This window comes from Osmerus eperlanus, chromosome 11 (assembly GCF_963692335.1).
Source record: "Osmerus eperlanus chromosome 11, fOsmEpe2.1, whole genome shotgun sequence".
In the NCBI taxonomy this organism is placed as follows: Eukaryota; Metazoa; Chordata; class Actinopteri; order Osmeriformes; family Osmeridae; genus Osmerus; species Osmerus eperlanus.
The window spans coordinates 18,094,525-18,115,082 of record NC_085028.1 but is presented as its reverse complement, the minus strand read 5'-3'; the positions used below and the strand labels follow the sequence as shown (position 1 = coordinate 18,115,082).

General features: G+C 49.0%; 2 protein-coding genes, 1 long non-coding RNA gene and 1 pseudogene across 5 annotated transcripts in view; 3 read left to right on the top strand and 1 right to left on the bottom strand.

Annotated features, from left to right (window-relative positions):
* The window catches only part of LOC134029631 (uncharacterized), a 102,250-nt gene extending 100,422 nt beyond the window's left edge, over window positions 1–1,828 (top strand). The window contains exons 2-3 of one of the 2 annotated variants that reach the window (XR_009931657.1): window positions 28–1,301; window positions 1,443–1,828. This is a non-coding gene — a long non-coding RNA (uncharacterized LOC134029631). Of the gene's footprint in view, window positions 1–27; window positions 1,363–1,424 lie in introns of both variants that reach the window. The other variant, XR_009931658.1, reaches the window with a different exon arrangement.
* Window positions 1,829–2,863: 1,035 nt separating this feature from the next.
* On the bottom strand, window positions 2,864–4,835 carry dnajc30b (DnaJ (Hsp40) homolog, subfamily C, member 30b). Of its 2 annotated transcripts, XM_062473876.1 has the most exons (2): window positions 3,517–4,835; window positions 2,864–3,452 (listed from the first exon to the last, which is right to left on the bottom strand). In XM_062473876.1, the coding sequence occupies exons 1-2, from the start codon at window positions 4,755–4,757 to the stop codon at window positions 3,446–3,448; spliced, it is 1,248 nt and encodes a 415-aa protein (XP_062329860.1). In that variant the 5' UTR covers window positions 4,758–4,835; the 3' UTR covers window positions 2,864–3,445. The 2 variants fall into 2 exon arrangements, with proteins under 2 accessions (XP_062329860.1, XP_062329861.1); XM_062473877.1 differs by lacking the exon at window positions 2,864–3,452 and having other exon boundaries at window positions 3,510–4,835.
* Window positions 4,836–5,074: 239 nt separating this feature from the next.
* On the top strand, window positions 5,075–10,637 carry bud23 (BUD23 rRNA methyltransferase and ribosome maturation factor). Its single transcript, XM_062473878.1, has 12 exons — window positions 5,075–5,257; window positions 5,483–5,520; window positions 5,724–5,819; window positions 5,905–5,987; window positions 6,187–6,283; window positions 6,799–6,895; window positions 7,298–7,348; window positions 7,513–7,598; window positions 7,705–7,750; window positions 7,959–8,020; window positions 9,613–9,702; window positions 10,237–10,637. Exons 1-12 carry the CDS (start codon window positions 5,210–5,212, stop codon window positions 10,289–10,291), a joined length of 849 nt encoding a protein of 282 aa, XP_062329862.1. The 5' UTR covers window positions 5,075–5,209; the 3' UTR covers window positions 10,292–10,637.
* Window positions 10,638–13,412: 2,775 nt separating this feature from the next.
* LOC134028921 (syntaxin-1A-like) overlaps window positions 13,413–20,558 on the top strand; it is an 8,348-nt pseudogene continuing 1,202 nt past the window's right edge.

Here is a 20,558-nt window from a genome sequence, read left to right as displayed (position 1 = left end):
GAGTAGGGGGGATGATAGAGAGAGGAGGGAGAGAGCCAGAAAAGGAGGAAGCGACCCACTGTAATTCACATGGGATGGATTCTTTTCACCACACCACTTCCTGTCAGCCCTACCCACTTCCTGTCAGCCCTACCCACAATTCCCTTGGACAGACTGTCCGTCCTGTGATCATGACCCCAGATAAAGGTTTCCTGGAACTTGTAGAGCGGCTTCCTCCTTCCCAGGAGCCTCAGGGGGGATGGACACCAACAGGAACAGGTTCAACGCTGTAGGGTGGAGAGCCTCCAGGTCCTAGTGCCTGCCTGCTAGCCCTCTGAGATTCCCTGTTTCCCATCCTGGCAGAGTGGGTGTCAGAGTGGTTAAACTCACCCCTTAGTATGAATAACACCTTGGTGTCTTGTTAGTGGTGTGGCTGGTTGAAGATGTGTTTCAGAGACATGTCTGTTCATTACCCATGAGCCTCTGCTTCTTCTGCTGAGGTAAACACTTCCTGAACTCCAACATGGGTCCAGCTGTGGATAACTGGATGTAGGACGGAGGATGGTGACATTAGCTACGTTTGGCTTCTACGTGGATTCACGTCTGCATTGTCGGTTGTCACTTTTTCACAGTGGTAGAACTTCACGTTAGGTTAAAAATATTTTTTATGATGAAATGTGCGATAACTTGGTTTTCCGACTGTTTGTATAGTTAGTGTGTTATGAGGAGCGAAAGTTACCCGCTGTTAGCTTCGAGCTAATTCAAGGTTCCGTTGCTACGGGTGATGAGTTACCGCTGGTCCCGTGAAATCTGAACTTCCGCATTGTCATGACGTCGTTGTCATGACATCATCGTCTCAACCTTGACATGTTCCCCCCAGGTGTGGACCAGGACATATCAACAACACATTTCCACTCACATTCGTGGAAACAAGCCAAATACAAAGAAACAGTGAGGTGATGTTGGTGATGTAAGACCTGCACTGAGGATAGATTCACCTGGAGCAGAAACTGTCTGTTACACAAACCGCCCGAGAAAGTATCTAGATGGGTTTTCCTTTCATTACCCATTTAGTCATTTAGCAGACGATCCAGAGCGACTTACAGCGACTTACCCGATGTGCTTGTGTGTGTGTGACTACCCTCTAGGTGTGGTGTATTAACTCTGAGTGTGTGTGAGATGGCTGCTGCAGTGGTGGGGGCTGGGGGCCTGAGGGCTAGATTAGAGGGGTTTAGTGCTAGTGGTGAAGGTGTTGTCCGTGAGATCTTCTGCTGTTCTCTGGAGAGGTCAGGTGATCCCTGATATGTTTGGCTGTTCTAGGGGTGAGGTACATCTCTCTCTCTAGGGGTGAGGTACATCTCTCTCTCTCTCTCTAGGGGTGAGGTACATCTCTCTCTCTCTCTCTAGGGGTGAGGTACATCTCTCTCTCTCTCTCTAGGGGTGAGGTAGATCTCTCTCTTTAGGGGTGAGGTATTGGGTGAGGTACAGCTCTCTCTAGGGGTGAGGTAGTGGGTGAGGTACAGCTCTCTCTAGGGGTGAGGTAGTGGGTGAGGTACAGCTCTCTCTCTAGGGGTGAGGTAGTGGGTGAGGTACAGCTCTCTCTCTAGGGGTGAGGTATTGGGTGAGGTACATCTCTCTCGAGGGGTGAGGTACATCTCTCTCTCTAGGGGTGAGGTATTGGGTGAGGTACATTTCTCTCTCTAGGGGTGAGGTATTGGGTGAGGTACATCTCTCCAGCCCCTCACCAGACACCACGGCCAGGGTGACCAGGGACCTTCTCTATAGTAACCCCACATGTGCCAATTCAAACCGTATTTTTGAAGATAATTTATTCCTCAGCCCCTGTTAACCCTTGTGCTGCCTTCGGGTCACATGACCCAAAGGTTCATAACGAACCATCGTTGTGTTTACCCAATACAATAACAAATAAAAATTATTTTCTTTTAACCTTTGCAATGTGGGGGGTCTGAGACAGCCCAACGGTTAAAAGAAAATGCTTCACTTTGTTTTTGTATGCGGTAAAGTTGTTGCAATACGACGGTGGGTCACAATGACGGATGGGTCAGAATGACCCGAAGATAACACAAGAGTTAAAGTCTTATTTATGTCAATTCCTCTTAATGACCTCGTCAGACTGCCTGTCCTTCCAGCACACACTTCCTGTTAGCACGCTAACAGCTACGCTCGCAGCAAACACTCCCTGTTAGCACGCTAACAGCTACGCTCGCAGCAAACACTCCTCTCCTCCTCCGCTCACACAACATGTTTCTGTTGTTTGGCTGATTTTTGAAGAGTTTGTGTAATTTTTGTACAAAGTGACGTAAACTTGACATACTACTTTATATTTATGTGAATAAAACATGAACAAATTGAAAGACTATCCTTGGTTCAAAGTATATTGCCTCGTTTTAAAGTTCTTACAGGAATTTGTGTGTGCAGTTGTCAACTGTTAGCAGATCATTTACACTTCAATTCTATTCTGCCAGTAAGGCAGCATGATGAGGTGGAGTACAGCGCTCCCTAGTGGACTGGAAGGCATAGTCACCCTCCTTGTCACGGTTGCATTTTACATTTACATTTAGCAGACGTTCTTATCCAGAGCGACTTACAGTAAGTACAGGCAAGTAGGGTGAAGTGCCTTGCCCAAGGACACAACTTCATTTGGCACGGCTGGGAATCGAACCAACAACCTTCTGATTAATAGCCCGACTCCCTAACCGCTCAGCCATCTGACCCCTCCATATTGCTTTGGATAAAAACATCTAAATTAATACCGTTATTGCTTTACATAATATTAATGATTGCATGAGTGGAACTTGTGCTTGCTGTAGGCCTATTATGCATGCAGGATATCACAACCGTATCAGACAAATCAAAACACCTGTTCTGTTGGCATGTTGGGATATAGAAGCGGTCTTTATTCTTCCTGTACTGGTGTCCAACCACTCAAAGGGTCATGAGGAGGGCTTGTTACCTTCTGGAGAGTTTCCATACATAACCACCTGCCTTCCAGGAATGGGAAACCAAGGCACTCTTTATATATTTATATGACATATTGTCTGAATATCTGGTTGTAATCTCTGGAAAAACTGTTCTGTACCTCAGACAATTAGCTGCTTTAAGGCCATCTTTAGTTAACATTTTGATTACTCCATACAGGTACACTATACCTGGTTTAAATAATCCTGTTCATAAATATATAATTATATAATAATGAAACATAGAAGTAAAACAGGTGCTTTCTATGTATGTTTAGGTAAATAGTAGGAGTACAGTCTATCCTAACTTCCTATAGGACTAAAGTGACTAACAGTGCCTACGTATTGGACTCTGGACAACAGGACTCCACAGAAGCCAGAAAGCACAACTCTTCCCCCGCAGCACCAGGGATTCTAACCTGCGAGCTCTCGTTCAGCAAATACTGTAACGGCTCCTGCTCAGGAGTGCCTTGTGTTCCCAGTCCTCCTCACGACCTGAGGCTGAACAGGACGCAGCCTCCCGTGGCCAGCAGCATCATCACTGTCATCTCCTCACGACCTGAGGCTGAACAGGACGCAGCCTCCCGTGGCCAGCAGCATCATCACTGTCATCTCCAGCATCTTCCCCACCTTCCAGTTAGCCACGTCATGCTTCTGCGCTCTCTCCTGCCTCTCCCTCCTCTCCCTCGCCTGCTTCTCTCTCTCCAGCTGCTCCCCGTAGTGAGCTTGGTAAAAGGCGTCAAAGTCAAAGATGGGCTTCCCACCCGCGCGGGAGAAGCTCCTGGTCGCATGCTCCCGTTGCTGCTGCTGGCCACCTCTGCTGGTTGCCATGGTTTCCTTGGCGGATGGTCTACCGGCGCCCTGGACATCCGCCTGGCTGAGGATGCCGCGGTCATACTTCCTCCGCAGCGCCACGCTCCCCAGAATGCTGTACGCCTCGCTGATCTCGGAGAAGCGCAGCACTGCCACCTCGCTACCAGGGTTCTTGTCCGGGTGGTGAAGGAAGGATTGTTTGAAGTACGCTGTCTTAATCTGAGACTGCGTGGCGCTGGGAGTCACTCTTAGGAGGTCATAGTACACCGTCCTGCTGCGGTACAGTGGAAGGAGGTCCGGGTCACCGTCCTTACTCCCGCGGCTGTAAGCTCTCCTGGGGACGGCTGCTGGGACTGCGGGATGAGGGCGCGGCAAGGCCAGCCTCAGCCCTGAGCCCGGGCCCGTTACTGTGAAGATGACGGTGCTGAATGCTCTCCGCTGCGGAGACGACCCGAAAGTTTCAGGGTGAACTTTAACCATGACAACACTTCTGTCCTCCCAGGACACCATCCTCCACACCTTCAACCGCGGGACAGGCAACATGCTGCACCCTCTGTACAGGTGTGATGCATACTCACTCACCTGAGTACTTAATGAGATTAGAGATTTAGCATCCGAGTCCAATGAACAGAAATCACAAGATGTGACACGTGCCTTATGAGACAGACAGGTTGCGTACACGTCACCGTTGTTACCTTTGCGTCGACAAAGTATCCCGTTACAGTGCTTCCCATCCTTGTCCGGCAGAACACAGTCTTTAAAGTTCCTGGTATCAAGTTCTCCGGTACCGGGCAGAGTGTCCCTTGACACCGGCTGACATTCGCATATCCTCTGACCTGCTACTACCTCAGAGTTACAGGTCCAAGCGATCGAGGTAGCGGAAGCCGTTCCGTGGCATTCGGCGTTGGAGAATGAATGACTTGGAGAGTTTTTCAAAGCTGAAAGGCGGTACGCTACACTTCCTAATCTCCGACTGACCTCAGCCATTTTCCTTAGATAATATGGTGGCCATCGAGAATGAACAGGGGCCAGGAGGAGAAAGCAACAGCATCCGGTTATATTTTCTCCGAGCCAACGGGAGAACTACTGAACCGGAAACTGTCATGAAAACTGTTTTGGTGTAAACAATCGTATTAATTTATCTAATATGGGGAGGATTGAAAGTTGCGAAAGAGTTTACACGTAAAATTCAAGGTTTTAGCATTTATGGTGTCGTGTTTTTTTATACAGTTAACGTTGAATGAATGAGCTCAAAAACGATTTTCTTTCGTCGGTGTGTCTGTCTTTTTAAATCGACTGTCCCCCGCCGACTCAGGAATATGACGTAACGGTCTATGACATGTGGGTAGTTCCCTACACTGTACAGCAGGACGTAGCAATATTTAACACGTTGGGGTTTAAAATTCACTTTCTAGGGTTTTAGATTATCTAAAAGAATCATGTCCTCGAGTGGTCGACGTCCTGAACACATGGCCCCGCCTGAAGTGGTATGTAGCACATTTTATATCGTTTGTTCGACCTCATATTGTTTCGCAATTGACTAGCTTGTTACTATACTAGCAATGATTGTTTGTATTTATAGCTAGCTAGTTTGAGCTCAAACCAGTAGGTAATTAGCTTAGCAAATGTTTGCTATAATGTTCAAACGATGACAGCAAAAGTCGAAATGCAGTTAAGAAATAATGTGTTCTGTATTTTATTTTACTTTGCAGTACTACAACGAAGAGGAGGCCAAGAAATACTCTCAAAAGTAAGTAAACAATTCCGGGTATCGAAAACAATTAGGCTTTAGCTGCATCCTCCTGACGTAAAAGTTTGTAATGTCCGTTCATGTGGATAAATAATTGACGCGCTAAGCATATGTTCAGGGCGTTCAGGTGTGTTCATACGTGTATTAGCATGAGATGTGTATGAAGAAGCATCTTCTACACCTCCGTGTTCGATGTTTTCCAGTTCTCGGATGATCGAGATCCAGAGCCAGATGTCCGAGAGAGCCGTGGAGCTGCTCAACCTACCCGAGGACCAGCCGTGCTACCTGCTAGATGTCGGGTAGGTGGGCTAGGTGTGGGGTCGGTGCTGAATGATATGAATTATGTAAATGTGGTTGCGATCAGTGGTATGTGGGTCCCTGCAGATGTGGCTCAGGGCTCAGCGGAGACTTCCTGTCAGAGGAGGGGCACTTCTGGGTGGGCGTGGACATCAGCACAGCCATGTTGGGTGAGTTATGACATAATCACAGCCGTGTTGGGTGAGTTATGACCAGACAGACCCTAAGAGCCGTTGTTCATGGTGGAGGCTTGTAGTCCAGCTTCAAGATCAAGCATGTGGCTTTGGATCAGAGCTAAATAAATAATCATCTAATATCTAATCTAGTCAGTCTGGAAGGTGAAGTGATGGTGGTGTGTTTGTGATCCAGATGTAGCGCTGGAGAGAGAGGTGGAGGGAGACCTGTTGCTGGGGGACATGGGCGAGGGGATGCCCTTCAGACCGGGAACGTTCGACGGCTGCATCAGGTGAGACGACTCCGACCTCAACCAGACACTGGGGTTGGACTGAAGCCACGGGTGGGTTTGTCCACGGGTGGAAAGTATTCAAAAGAATTAAAGTCTTCTCCAATGAAAAAATAAAATGCTCTAATGATGCATGATGTTCTCAAATAATGAATGGCATTTTCAAATGATGACATTCTCAGTTGATAAATGAAATTCCTTTAAACGTCTGAAAACGTCTAAAACTGTGAATGTAATGCATAAACGCCTAGCCACTTGTCATGTTTGCTATTTAATTTCCCTGTTCTGTTGTGTGTCTCAACGCCAACAAAAGGGAAATGAAAAATGCAAATGACATGGTACTACAGGAGCATTAAACATTTCAGTCCTGATCAACTATGAGATACCTGGCGTCTCCTTTGGCCTACTTATTTTCCATGTTCTTGTGTTGTTCCTCTGTGAATCTTCCTTGGGGAGTGTGTGAGGGACCAGGAAAGATGCTGTAGAAATAATTGTAATCCAGTGTTTCCCTCCTGCAGTATATCGGCCCTGCAGTGGCTCTGCAACGCTGACAAGAAGACCCACAGCCCTCCCAGGAGGATGTACACCTTCTTCAGCACCCTTTACTCCTCCCTGGTGAGCTGGGCTCTCTCCAGCCCTCTCTCTACCTCCATCTCTCTGTCTCCTCCCTGGTGAGCTGGGCTCTCTCCAGCCCTCTCTCTACCTCCATCTCTCTGTCTCCTCCCTGGTGAGCTGGGCTCTCTCCAGCCCTCTCTCTACCTCCATCTCTCTGTCTCCTCCCTGGTGAGCTGGGCTCTCTCCAGCCCTCTCTCTACCTCCATCTCTCTGTCTCTAACTCTCTGTCTTTCTTTTTCTCTGTCTCCATCCTTTACCTCTCCATTCCACTTTCTGCATCTGTCCATCTCTCTACCTTCATCTCATTCCCTGTCTCCATGCCTCTCTCTGTCTCTGTTTAGCTGTTGATTACAGCATTTATCTCTCTGTTGGATGTTCTCATCTCCTGAGTTTTTGTTTCAGGCCAGAGGAGCCCGAGCTGTCTTCCAGCTCTATCCTGAGAACTCTGAACAGGTACCAGACCAAGTAGCATTTCCACTCAGCTGATACGCTCAGCCAAAGCGACATACAAATATACAATATATAAAGTACAGCCTATGTGGTTGTTACGGCGGCAGGGCTGTGTTGTCACGGCAGCAGCGCTGTGTTGTCTCCTGATCAGAGGTTTCTGTCCTCAGCTGGAGCTGATCACCTCCCAGGCCATGAAGGCAGGCTTCAGCGGAGGCATGGTGGTGGACTACCCCAACAGCTCCAAGGCCAAGAAGTGAGTGTGTTCCCCTGTTCACCCCCACACAGCAGCTAGGAGTGTTGAGTGAGGCTCTGGGGTGACGTGTGTGTGTGTGTGTGTGTGTGTGTGTGTTTTCTTCCAGGTTCTTCCTGTGTCTGTTTGCTGGCGTGTCCGGGGTCCTTCCCAAGGTAGGGAAACAATCTGTAGTTTAGTTAGTTTTCTTTTGTCACCACACTATGAGCAGTAATACAGACACACCGTGGAATGAAATGTTGTGCCTCACAGGCACATTATTACATTCAACCAAATGGAAAATTAATAACTGATGTGTTTTCATGGTGAAGTTCAGCCTGTCTGGTGTAACGAGCTCTGGGTTAAACCTGCTGTGTGTTTCAGGGTCTGGGCTCAGAGACGGTCGACAGAGGAGTCCCCAGTCAGGTCCAGTTCACAGGACAGAGGTAGGTACACAGCCTCTACAGCACAGCCTCTACAGCACAGCCTCTACAGCACAGCCTCTACAGCACAGCCTCTACAGCACAGCCTCTACAGCAGAGCCTCTACAGCACAGCCTCTACAGCACAGCCTCTACAGCACAGCCTCTACAGCAGAGCCTCTACAGCAGAGCCTCTACAGCAGAGCCTCTACAGCACAGCCTCTACAGCAGAGCCTCTACAGCAGAGCCTCTACAGCACAGCCTCTACAGCAGAGCCTCTACAGCACAGCCTCTACAGCAGAGCCTCTACAGCACAGCCTCTACAGCAGAGCCTCTACAGCAGAGCCCTCTACAGCAGAGCCCTCTACAGCAGAGCCTCTACAGCAGAGCCTCTACAGCACAGCCTCTACAGCAGAGCCTCTACAGCACAGCCTCTACAGCACAGCCTCTACAGCAGAGCCCTCTACAGCAGAGCCTCTACAGCAGAGCCCTCTACAGCAGAGCCTCTACAGCACAGCCTCTACAGCAGAGCCTCTACAGCAGAGCCTCTACAGCACAGCCTCTACAGCACAGCCTCTACAGCACAGCCTCTACAGCACAGCCTCTACAGCACAGCCTCTACAGCAGAGCCTCTACAGCAGAGCCTCTACAGCAGAGCCCTCTACAGCAGAGCCCTCTACAGCAGAGCCTCTACAGCAGAGCCTCTACAGCAGAGCCTCTACAGCAGAGCCCTCTACAGCAGAGCCCTCTACAGCAGAGCCTCTACAGCAGAGCCCTCTACAGCAGAGCCCTCTACAGCAGAGCCTCTACAGCACAGCCTCTACAGCACAGCCTCTACAGCAGAGCCTCTACAGCAGAGCCTCTACAGCAGAGCCTCTACAGCACAGCCTCTACAGCAGAGCCTCTACAGCAGTGGCCTCAAGATCCCTTTTAGACATCATTGTGTAGTGGTTATAGAAGTTTGTGGAGCAGACTGAGACCTGTTCCATAAAGTGAGTTTATCGAATAAGCCAGGCTTATGTCAGTTAGTCAGACTCATTTCCAGTGGATTCGGTTCCATAAAGCCAGTTTAATGTAGTTCAAATTCAGTTACTATGGCAACTTATGCTGCGAAACTAACCTGGTCCGGCGCAGGCTAACTGTCAGGCTTAGCACATGTTGTTGCTTAACCAGATGTTCCTGTAACACTGACCCAAAGGGAAAACGATGATTCATGCTTAAGTAGTTGGTGCACCCGCAATTCTTGAATACTACAGGCTCCTCCCCCCTGGTCTCTGGTCAGGCAGGCTCCTCCCCCCTCGTCAGGCAGGCTCCTCCCCCCTGGTCTTTGGTCAGGCAGGCTCCTCCCTCCTGCCCTGGCGAGACTGAAGGACCCACAGAAACATGAGTGGCCGTCGTTCTGCCTGACTGGAAAAACAAGGCTGGCTGATTTTCCGCCCTCAGACACACAGCGTATCACATGACCCTCCAGCAAGGTGACCAGTCGTTCCTCTTCCACCCGCAGGAAAGAGGACCGACTTGCCTGAATTCCTTCCTGTTTATCTGTCCATATCTGTACGTATTGTCTAAAAACACCTGTTCTCATTTTTTATTTATTTCCCTCCCTTCTTTGTAAAGATCCCGCTTCAGAAACATGAAGGGCAAGTCTGCCAAGAAAGGGAAAGACTGGATCCTGGAGAAGAAGGAGAGGAGAAGAAGACAGGGAAGGTGTGTACTTCCTGTCTGGCTGTGTGTACTTCCCGTCTGGCTGTTACCGGACAGAATGACACCCACAGCGTCTCAGACGAGCCGAATCTCCCCATTGGTTCACAGAGGGGGCTTGATGACACAGATGTATTTAATGTATTTTTTCTCTCCCCCCCTCCTTCTCTCTCCCCCTCCTCTCTCCCCTCTCCTTCTCTCTCCCCCCTCCTTCTCTCCCCTCTCCTTCTCCCCCCCTCCTTCTCTCCCCTCTCCTTCTCTCTCCTCCTTCTGTCTCTCCTTCTCTCTCCCCTCTCCTTCTCTCTCCCCTCTCCTTCTCTCTCCCCCCTCCTTCTCTCCCCTCTTTCTCTCCCCCCTCCTTCTCTCCCCTCCTTCTCTCTCCCCCCTCCTTCTCTCTCCCCCCTCCTTCTCTCCCCCCTCCTTCTCTCTCCCCCCCTCCTTCTCTCCCCCCTCCTTCTCTCCTTCTCTCCCCCCTCTCCTTATCCCCCTCTTCTTGTCTCCCCTTCTCTCCCCACTCTTTCTCTCCCCCCTCTCCTTTAGGGAGGTGCGTGCTGACACCAAGTACACAGGTCGCCAGAGGAGACCTCACTTCTGAAGGCGTGGTCACGTCTCTCCCCCCCCCCCCCCCCCCCCCCCCCCCCCCCCCCTCTCCCTGTGTGATGGGGAGGAGGGCTGTCCTGCCTGGGGCTGCACAGTGCTGGACCCTCCTCTCATACTGGACCATGTTGGATCTTTCTGACTGGAAATGAACTGATGAAGTGACTCCAGACCACAAGGTTCTCTGTTCAACCAGGCGGAAACCAGGCGGGAGGCCCACAGCTCTGAGAGAGCTTCTGTCTGAGAACTACATCATATTCTCTCAAGTGGAGCATTTTAGGCTGCAAATCTTATTTAATCTCACTGTTGGAAGTTTCTTGTTTTATATAAATGCCTGAATAAGATGCTCATGTGTTTGTTCCTTATTCCCAGAACAGTAGCCAAAAGGTTGACATTGTATTCATTTATCCCAATCTAAACACAAATACTGCATTTAGAGAGTAGCTACAGGAGAAGATCAAGGATCAGAAGTGCAGAGATCCTCAGTGTTTCGGTGGTCAGAGTCAAGGGACGGCCTGTGTTTACAAGCCTATTTGTAAAGTAACCACATCTCGCATGTATGGTGAACGCAATATAACACTACCATGCTACAATAACGTCGCCAGCGTGGCAATTTTTCACGGAGCGTTACAAGAAGCGCAAGCAGGAACCCACGTCTTATCACCAGAAAGCTGTTTCACATCTGACGAGTAGGACAGGGCTGACGTGTGGTTGTGTAGTTACACATCAAGCTCGGGATGCAACGGTGTGGGTTAAGGTATCGAGTACTTTGCTTTTTACCGACAGAGGTCATTGTCACACAAAACACCACCGCGACTAATTTGGGCGTTAAAACGATTCTCCAATGAAAAACGGAGTGATTATCCTAATCACAGGGTAATTTATTTTATTAAAACTAGGCTATATAAATATGTGTATCTGCGTCGTTGACTTATGCTGTCGCCTCACATTCCATGCGCGTCACCCAACTGTCCCCCCTCTACCCAGGGTAGATCTGCAGCTCGCGATCAAGCCGATAGACGCGCGCTCTACAACCTCGCGTCGCCGCCCTTTCATTGAATTTATTGCTGAGAAAAATATTATAAATCAAAGAAGAACTTGGTCTTATATCACAAGACACAGGTATCCCCGCGCGGACCGCCGAGGTTTCCAGATCATAATCATGAAAGATCGCACGCACGAACTAAGACAGGTGAGTAGTGTTTTAAAGGCTAAACTATTCTGCTTTTTCAAAGCAAGCGACCTCTCAAATGTTTGCTAATTCTCTTACCATCCTCGTCTTAATAGAATAATTGCGGATGAGGTGGACTGTTAGTGCCAAGCTGAGCAACAGTTGAGAAAATATGCAAAAATATTCTGTGTTTTCATTCAAACGTACCATCGTTCATGGTAACTTGTCGGATATTTGCCAGTAAACATCCAGTCACTACGGGTTATCCATAATACTATAAAAGTGAAAGTTAATACGGTGATCTCATGTGAGGTCAAATACGTCCACGCGCTTACTGATTTGCTCACCGTAAACTTGAACACCAGTTATGGTAAGTCGGGATGTAGGCCAGTGTAACAGACTTGGACACGCTCCGTCAGAGGTATGCGGGCTGATGTTCGCCCCTCGTTGGTCTCGAACACGCCACCTATGACTTACCAAGCACGACCACTACCAGCTATGCCAACGAAAAGCTAGCTCTTCATTGACGCGGGTGGCTTGTTATATACTTGAAGAGTGAGTGGGAGAGGTGATGTTGGCAGCAAGCTGTAGCACATGTTTCCCCCCCTAAACTATGTTCTCTGCCAAAGACACCACAGTCTGAATACTTCTTAATTCTGCTGTAGTGAGGTTCTATTTGATCTGGAACCGGGGACACACTTCAATCCCTCTCCTCCCCATCGCTCCCCCAGCCTCTCCCTCTCCTCCTCATCACTTCCCCAGCCTCTCCCCCTCCTCCCTCTCCTCCTCATCGCTCCCCCAGCCTCTCCCCCTCCTCCCTCCTCTTCTCCAGAATCAACAAGAGGGGTTTATGCTGTGTAACCACCTGAGCCCTGGCAGGTGTGTGTGTGTGTGTCTCAGAGCGCTGTTTCCTTTTAAACTAAGTACCAGTATGTACCCTTACACACTCATAAAGCAACATTCTACTGTATGATAATGACCATCTTCCTCCATACTCAGTTCCCATGTGAGCTCATTTTCTCTCTCTTTCTCTCTCTCTCTCTCTCCCCCTGGGTGGGAGGCGGGGGGTTGGGAAGTTGGAGGAGTAGAGAGGAGGCTGGGGGAGAGTGGTGGAGGGGGAGAGTGGTGGAGGGGGAGAGTAGGAGTGGTGTTAGAGAAGCTCTCTCCTCCACAGCCCTGACAGGATAACGGCTCTCCTGGAGAAGTCGTGTTTCGTGTTGTGTTTCGTAGTCGTGTTTGTCTGACATCCTCTGTCTGTAACGGTGACTAGGACCCTCTGTTTATACAGCAGTCATCTTTTGATTTAGGTGAATACATATACTGAATCTCCTGCTATCATTAAGAGATTATGAAGCAAAAGAGATTGAATTGTGTATGTGAGTGTGTGCGGTACTGTAAGGATGTACCAGACAGGGTTGGATCCAAGCGCAGAGCGCAGATTTATTACATTTACATTTAGTCATTTAGCAGACGCTCTTATCCAGAGCGACTTACAGTAAGTACAGGGACATTCCCCCCGAGGCAAGTAGGGTGAAGTGCCTTGCCCAAGGACACAACGTCATTTTCACCATTCAGCCATCTGACCCCCATTTATACAGTAGACAAGGCAATACAGGAGATCCAAAACGGAGTAAGACAACTAGCTCAGGTCAGTAACAGTAGACGTATTCTTAACAAGGCTCGGGCTGAACTCGAAAACAAGATCAAGACTTAGCACCGGACAACCCACAAACAGACACTTAAATACTAATACTAAAGCAGCCAATTACCAGCTGCAGAAGGCTCTGGCGCTACAGGTACATGGATGTATAAGGCTAAGTGTTCATTGTCTGTCCCTAGGTCCTGATTAAATATCAGCTAAACTGTTCTAGTGGCATAGCTTGTTACTCTTCACCTGTGTGTGTGTGTATGTGTGTGTGTGTGTGTGTGTGTGTGACAGGGGAAGGAGGAAGAGGAGGAGGAGGTGGTTGTGGTGGGGATGGGGATGGACAAGGCCTTCATGGAACAATTCTTCGAACAGGTGAGATCTTCTCTCCTCCTCTCATTCTCCTCCTCCTCTCCTTCCCTTCCACTTATCTCCTTTCATTCCTCTCCTCCTCTCCTTTCTTCTTCTCCTCCTCACTCTCCTTTTACCTTCCTCTCATTGTCATCTTCTCAGCCTCATGTCCCTTTGGTAACAGGCATCTGCTAAGTGAGTAAATGTCAGATGTGGCAGGAACTTCTGATGTAAAACCCTGACAGGTACATGCAGTCTGGTGGATGAGGAGGGGCTGCGAGGCAGACATCCACAAAGGGGAGGGAGGGAGGGAGGAGAAAAGGAGAGAAGGAGAGAAGGAGAGAAGGAGAGAAGGAGAGAAGGAGAGAAGGAGAGAAGGAGAGAGCTAGAAAGCAAAATCAGTCATACTGATTAAACAGGACATTCTAACGATGCAAATAACCCCCTCAACTAGCTGGGATGGGAGGGAGGGTAGAGGGTAGTTTCTTCTTAACTTATTTAGAAGATAAATTTTTGCCCTTCTGTTTCTCCTTCTCTCCTTCCCTCTCTCTCTTTCCTCTATACTCCTCTTCTCATTCCTTCTCTCCTCTCCTCTCTGCTTCCCCCCCAGGTGGAGGAGATCCAGGTGTGTATTGACTGCCTGGCTGAGAAGGTGGAGGAGGTGAAGAGGAAAAACAGCGCTATCCTGGCCTCACCCAACCCTGATGAGGGTGAGAGAGGGAGGGAGGGTTAGAGAGTGAGTTAAAAGTGTGAGTAAGTAAGTGTCTGTCTCTTATCTATAAATATCGTAAATAAATATCTAGTGTATCTCTAAAGATAGCGGTGAGTGTGTGTGTGTCTCACTCTCACCCACACACACTCTCACACACACACTCTCACATGGCCTTGTCTTCTGTGTGAATAATGAAACAGTGTTCATGTTGGCTGGTAAACTTGCCTGTCTTTACCCTGGGTGAACTGCAGAGATGGGAAGTAACAAAGTACAAATACTTCGTTACTGTACTTAAGTAGATTAAGTACTTAACTAGAAACCTTTTTGTGTTGTGTTGTGTAGAAAAAAAGTTTAGAAAGGTTGAAACAGAAAGGAAAAAAAAAACATTTAGAAAAAATATTTTCAAGAAAAAGTATAGAGAACATATTTACAAAATTGGGTTTGATAAAAAAAGTTTCAAAAGGTTGAACAAATATATATTAAAAAAAAAAGGTAAATTTGGATGAGACAGAGGGAGTTAGCGATGTCCGCATGACTGAGAATAGAGACATTCCTGATCACCCATGGACATATGAGGGAGATGTTCTAAATTGTCTGTGTCAAAAAGGATTCCTGGCGAATGCGCTGCATGTCTACTAATACTTTGTATTAATGTCTTACCCTTGTGCTGCCTTCGGGTCACATGACCCAAAGGTTCATAACGAACCATTGTTGTGTTTACCCAATTTTACCCAATTCAAAAAAAAATGCAAGATAGCCGCTGTTTCCTCCCACAGTCACTGTGGTGATTCACAAGATAACAAAGTACTGAGAGTGTTTACGAACTGGCAACATCTCGCTCTCACTTCCTCTGATGTTTATATTATCATTCTGTTACTGACAGTGTTACTATTTCTGTAATGATGAATGAATCTGCATGAATCCTTCCCCCAGTGTGTGTGTGTGAGAGAGAGTGTGTGTGTGTGTGTGTGTGTGAGAGAGAGAGAGTGGTGTGTGTCTGTGTGTGTGTGTGTGTGTGTGTGTGTGAGAGAGAGTGTTTGTGTGTGTGAGAGAGAGTGTGTGTGTGTGTGTGTGTGTGTGAGAGAGAGAGTGTGTATGTGTGTGAGAAAGAGTGTGTATGTGTGTGAGAAAGAGTGTGTATGTGCTTGAGAAAGTGTGTGTGTGTGTGAGAGAGAGTGTGTGAGAGAGAGTATGTGAGAGAGAGTGTGTGTGTGAGAGAGAGAGAGAGAGAGAGAGAGAGGAGAGAGAGAGAGATAGAGAGAGAGAGAGAGAGAGAGAGAGAGAGAGAGAGAGAGAGTGCGCGAGAGAGTATGTGAGAGAGTGTGTGTGTGTGAGAGAGAGAGAGAGAGAGAGAGTGGTGTGAGAGAGAGAGCGAGAGAGAGAGTGTGTGTGTGAGAGAGAGAGAGAGTGTGTGTGTGTGTGAGAGAGAGTGTGTATGTGTGTGACTCCCTCCCTGTTTCACATTGTGAGCGTGTGTTTTCTCATCACCTCTGAGGAAGTTTTGCTCCTAATTTAGAGCATTTCACAGCTTCAAGGCGTAGTGTCAAATTTGTGTGTGTGTGTCCAGACTGGAGCTGGTTAGGGTTGGCGTTCTCACTGTTACATGAGTGTGTGGTGTGTGCTTGGACCCTAACCCCACCAAGGACTCTGACGATCAATATACTAAGCAAACACACAATAAATACATTCCAACAACTGTGTCTGTCTCTCTGTTTGGATCTCTGTCTCTCTCTGTCTCTCTCTCTGTCTCTCTTTCTGTCTCTCTATCTCTGTCTCTCTATCTCTGTCTATCTCTGTCTCTCTCTCTCCCTGTCGCTCTCTGTCTCTCTGTCAATTCAATTCAGCTTTATTAGCATGACAGTCATTACAACCGTATCGCCAAAGCTAGAGGCACAACAATAGACAAACCATACATCAACAACATAAGGAACGACAGCCAGTATTGTCCGGAACATGTGGCAACAACAAAGCGTCAAGAACAGAAAACAACACTTTGCAAGACACAGTGACAACAAAAAATCAAAATCAGAACCATATCAAAACAAAAACAACAAAAGGGTAATAGCTACAGTGAAATGGACAAAACATATTACAAATAGAAGGCAACACTTCAAGGCTGGTCAGACTACACTCAGGTTTTCCTTCATTTCATGGCACTCTTTAACCCTCGTGCTGCCTTCGGGTCACATGACCCAAAGGTTCATAACGAACCATCGTTGTGTTTACCCAATTTTACCCAATACAAAAACAAATTAAAATAATTTTCTTTTAACCTTCGCAATGTGGGGGGTCTGAGACAGCCCAACGGTTAAAAGAAAAGGCTTCACTTTGTCTTTGTATGCGGTAAATCTGTCGCAATACGACGGTGGGTCACAATGACTGATGGGTCAGAATGACCCGAAGATAACACAAGGGTTAAGAAATCGTCCAGATAGGGGGGCTGTGTGTCGCTCCCCTAAGAGTACTTTCATCTTCTGTCTATCTGTCGCTCTATCTGTCTCTCTCTGTCTCTCTCTGTCTCGCTCTGTCTCTCTCTGTCTCGCTCTGTCTCGCTCTGTCTCTCCTGTCTCTCTCTGTCTCGCTCTGTCTCTCCCTGTCTCTCTCTCTGTCTCGCTCTCTGTCTCTCTCTGTCTCGCTCTGTCTCTCTCTCTGTCTCGCTCTGTCTCTCTCTGTCTCTCTCTCTGTCTCGCTCTCTGTCTCTCTCTGTCTCACTCTTAACTGTGATCCAATAAGCCTGAATCTCCCAGCATACAGCAGTGCTGCTCCTGTAATGAGGCTGTGATGAGTTCAGAATGTGTGGACAGCATGGGCAGTACAGTGTTCACTATCCCCAAGGCTAACAGGAAAGGATCACATCCTCCTCCTCCTTTCTCCTCCTTCTCTCTCTCTATCTCTCTCTCTCTCTCCTCCCCTCTCTCTCTTCTCCTCTCTCTCTCCTGCTCTCTCCTGCTCTCTCCTGCTCTCTCTCTCCTGCTCCAGAGACGAAGGTAGAGCTGGAGGACCTGATAGCGGATATAAAGAAGTTTGCCAATAAAGTACGCTCCAAGTTAAAGAGTGAGTGGACCACGCTATCTCTCTCTCTCTCTCTCCATCTGTCTTTATCTATCTCTCTCTCTGTCTCTCTCTCCATCTGTCTTTATCTATCTCTCTCTCTCTCCATCTGTCTTTATTTATCTCTATCTATCTCCCTTCATCTGTATTTACCTCTCTACGTGTGCACTCCTATGCCATCTCTCTCTCTCTCTTTCTCCCCCATCACTCGAATTCAGGTCTGTGTATGACAATGCTGATTTAAATGAAATATAACTATGAATGTAAAAGTGCTATTGGATGTGTGTGCGTACTGTGTGGATCCTGGCTCCACAGTGCAGTGGTCCTCCTGACACAGGGAGGTCTGGCTGGGGGAGAGAGATGGAGAGATAGATAAAGACAGATGGAGAGAGAGAGATGGAGAGATAGATAAAGACAGATGGAGATAGAGAGATAGATAAAGACAGATGGAGAGAGAGATGGAGAGATAGATAAAGACAGATGGAGAGGAGAGAGATGGAGAGATAGATAAAGACAGATGGAGAGAGAGAGATGGAGAGATAGATAAAGACAGATGGAGATGGAGAGATAGATAAAGACTGATGGAGAGAGAGAGATGGAGAGATAGATAAAGACAGATGGAGATGGAGAGATAGATAAAGACAGATGGAGAGAGAGAGATGGAGAGATAGATAAAGACAGACGGAGAGAGAGAGATGGAGAGATAGATAAAGACAGATGGAGATGGAGAGATAGATAAAGACAGATGGAGAGAGAGAGATGGAGAGATAGATAAAGACAGACGGAGAGAGAGAGATGGAGAGATAGATAAAGACAGATGGAGAGAGAGAGATGGAGAGATAGATAAAGACAGATGGAGATGGAGAGATAGATAGACAGATGGAGAGAGAGAGATGGAGAGATAGATAAAGACAGACGGAGAGAGAGAGATGGAGAGATAGATAAAGACAGATGGAGAGAGAGAGATGGAGAGATAGATAAAGACAGATGGAGATGGAGAGATAGATAAAGACAGATGAGAGAGAGAGAGATGGAGAGATAGATAAAGACAGACGGAGAGAGGCACAGAGTGCCAGGATTAGGGAACGTTAGGAGGAAGTGCCGAGGTACTTACTGACCTGGAACATGCTCAGCAACATACATGGAGGAAAGATGTAGTTCTTTGTGCTTCTGAGTAACTTAACATCTTGTTATTCACTCTCTTTAAAGGCAAGGTAGGTCATGTTGTTGAGAAGCACTTTTCACATCCAACCAATACATCTAAAGATTTGACATTTAAATTAAATGAAGGTGAGGTTGTTGGTGCATTTAATTTGAGGTACGCTACACACACACATTCACACTCACACACACTTGTCAGGTGGTCTGAGTGTGTGTGTGTCCCCAGGTATCCAGCAGAGCATCGAGCAGGAAGAGGGTCAGAGCCAATCTTCTGCACACCTGAGGATACGCAAGACACAGGTGAGGAGGGGGGGGAGGGAGGAGGGGGGGGAGGGAGGGAGAGGGTAGTGGGGGGTGAGGAAGGGAGGGAGAGGGGTAGTGGGGGGTGAGGGAGGGAGGGAGAGGGTTAGTGGGGGGTGGAGGAAGGGAGGGGGGTGGGGGGTAGGTGGGGGGGTGAGGAAGGGAGGGAGGGGAGGGAGAGGGGTAGTGGGGGGTGAGGAAGGGAGGGGAGAGGGGGTAGTGGGGGGTGATGGAGGGAGGGGAGGGAGGGAGAGGGGTAGTGGGGGGTGAGGAAGGGAGGGGGGTGGGGGGTAGTGGGGGGTGAGGAAGGGAGAGGAGGGAGGGAGGGGAGGGGAGGGGGGGGGGGGGAGGGGGGGGAGGAGGGGGGAGGGAGGGAGAGGGTAGTGGGGGGGGTGAGGAAGGGAGGGAGAGGGGTAGTGGGGGGTGAGGGAGGGAGGGGAGAGGGAGGGAGAGGGGTAGTGGGGGGTGAGGAAGGGAGGGGGGTGGGGGGTGAGGAAGGAGGGAGGGAGGGAGGGAGGGGGGTAGTGGGGGGTGAGGGAGGGGAGGGAGGGAGAGGGGTAGTGGGGGGTGAGGAAGGGAGGGGGGTGGGGGGTAGTGGGGGGTGAGGAAGGGAGGGGAGGAGGGGGGGAGGAGGGGGGGGAGGGAGGGAGAGGGGTAGTGGGGCGGTGAGGAAGGGAGGGAGAGGGGTAGTGGGGGGTGAGGAAGGGAGGAGAGGGGGTAGTCGGATGGGGGGTGAGGAGGGATAGGGGAGGTGAGAGCGGGTAGTGGGGGAGATGAAGTGAGAGGTTAGTGGGCGGTGAGGAGGGGTGGGGGTGGTAGTGGGGTGAGGGAAGGGAGGGAGGGAGGGAGGGAGGGAGAGGGGTTGGGGGTGAGGTCGGGAGTGATAAAAAGTGTAAGAAAAGACGAGATCTAATGACATACTTCATTCCTCCCTCCTCCTCTCGTCTCTCTCATCATGACATCTTTATTTTACTGTGTAGACAGGAAGTGAGGTCCTGCTGACGTGGTCTGTGTGTGTCCCTGCAGCACTCCACGCTGTCTCGGAGTTTGTGGAGGTGATGTCAGAGTACACCGCCACGCAGTCTGACTACCGAGGAGCGCTGCAAGGGACGCTCATGAGACAGCTGGAGATCCGTGATCTATGGGAGGCTGAGGGAGGGAGGGAGGGAGGAGGGAGAGGGAGAGGGAGAGGAAGAGAAGAGAGAGAGAGAGAGAGAGGAGAGGGAGAGGGAGAGGGAGGGAAAGCTCCTGACACTAGTTGATGGATCTCCACAGACCAGTGGAGGATGAGTTTACACACAATATCAGTAATCTTTCTGCCAGTGTGTGTTGGACAACATTAATGGGATGCCTTTACATAGTGAACACATACTCTGTGTGTGCCATCAGTGCTTCTGATTGTGTGTGTGGTGTGTGTGTGTGTGTGTGTGTGTGTGTGTGTGTGTGCATGTGTGTGTAGCCGGGAGAAACCACCAACGAGGAGTTAGAGAGCATGTTGGAGAGCAACAACCAAGCGATCTTCACCTCAGGAGTGAGTTACACTCTCATCCTCCCCTCTCTCTCCTCTCTCTCTCTCTCTCTCTCTCTCCTTGTCCTACTCTTTCTCTCTTTGTAACTTTCTTCCTCCTCCCTCTTGCTGGTCTCTCCCTCCCCCTCCCTCCCCCCTCCCCCCCTCCCTCCTCAGATTGTAATGGACTCCCTCGGGGAGCAGGCTCTGAGTGAGATAGAGACGAGGCACACAGAGATCATCAAGCTGGAGAGCAGCATCAGGGAGCTGCACCACATGTTCCTAGACATGGCCATGCTGGTGGAGAGCCAGGTGACTGTCTGAGTGTGTGTGTGTCTGTGTGTTAAAGTGTGTGTGTGTGTGTGTG

Coding starts and splice junctions, on each gene's coding strand:
- dnajc30b (XM_062473876.1), bottom strand. CDS start 4,757: ATGGCTGAGGTCAGTCGGAGATTAGGAAGTGTAGCGTACCGCCTTTCA.
- bud23 (XM_062473878.1), top strand. CDS start 5,210: ATGTCCTCGAGTGGTCGACGTCCTGAACACATGGCCCCGCCTGAAGTG. Junction 5,258..5,482: donor ACATGGCCCCGCCTGAAGTG/GTATGTAGCACA, acceptor TTTACTTTGCAG/TACTACAACGAAGAGGAGGC. Junction 5,521..5,723: donor GCCAAGAAATACTCTCAAAA/GTAAGTAAACAA, acceptor GATGTTTTCCAG/TTCTCGGATGATCGAGATCC.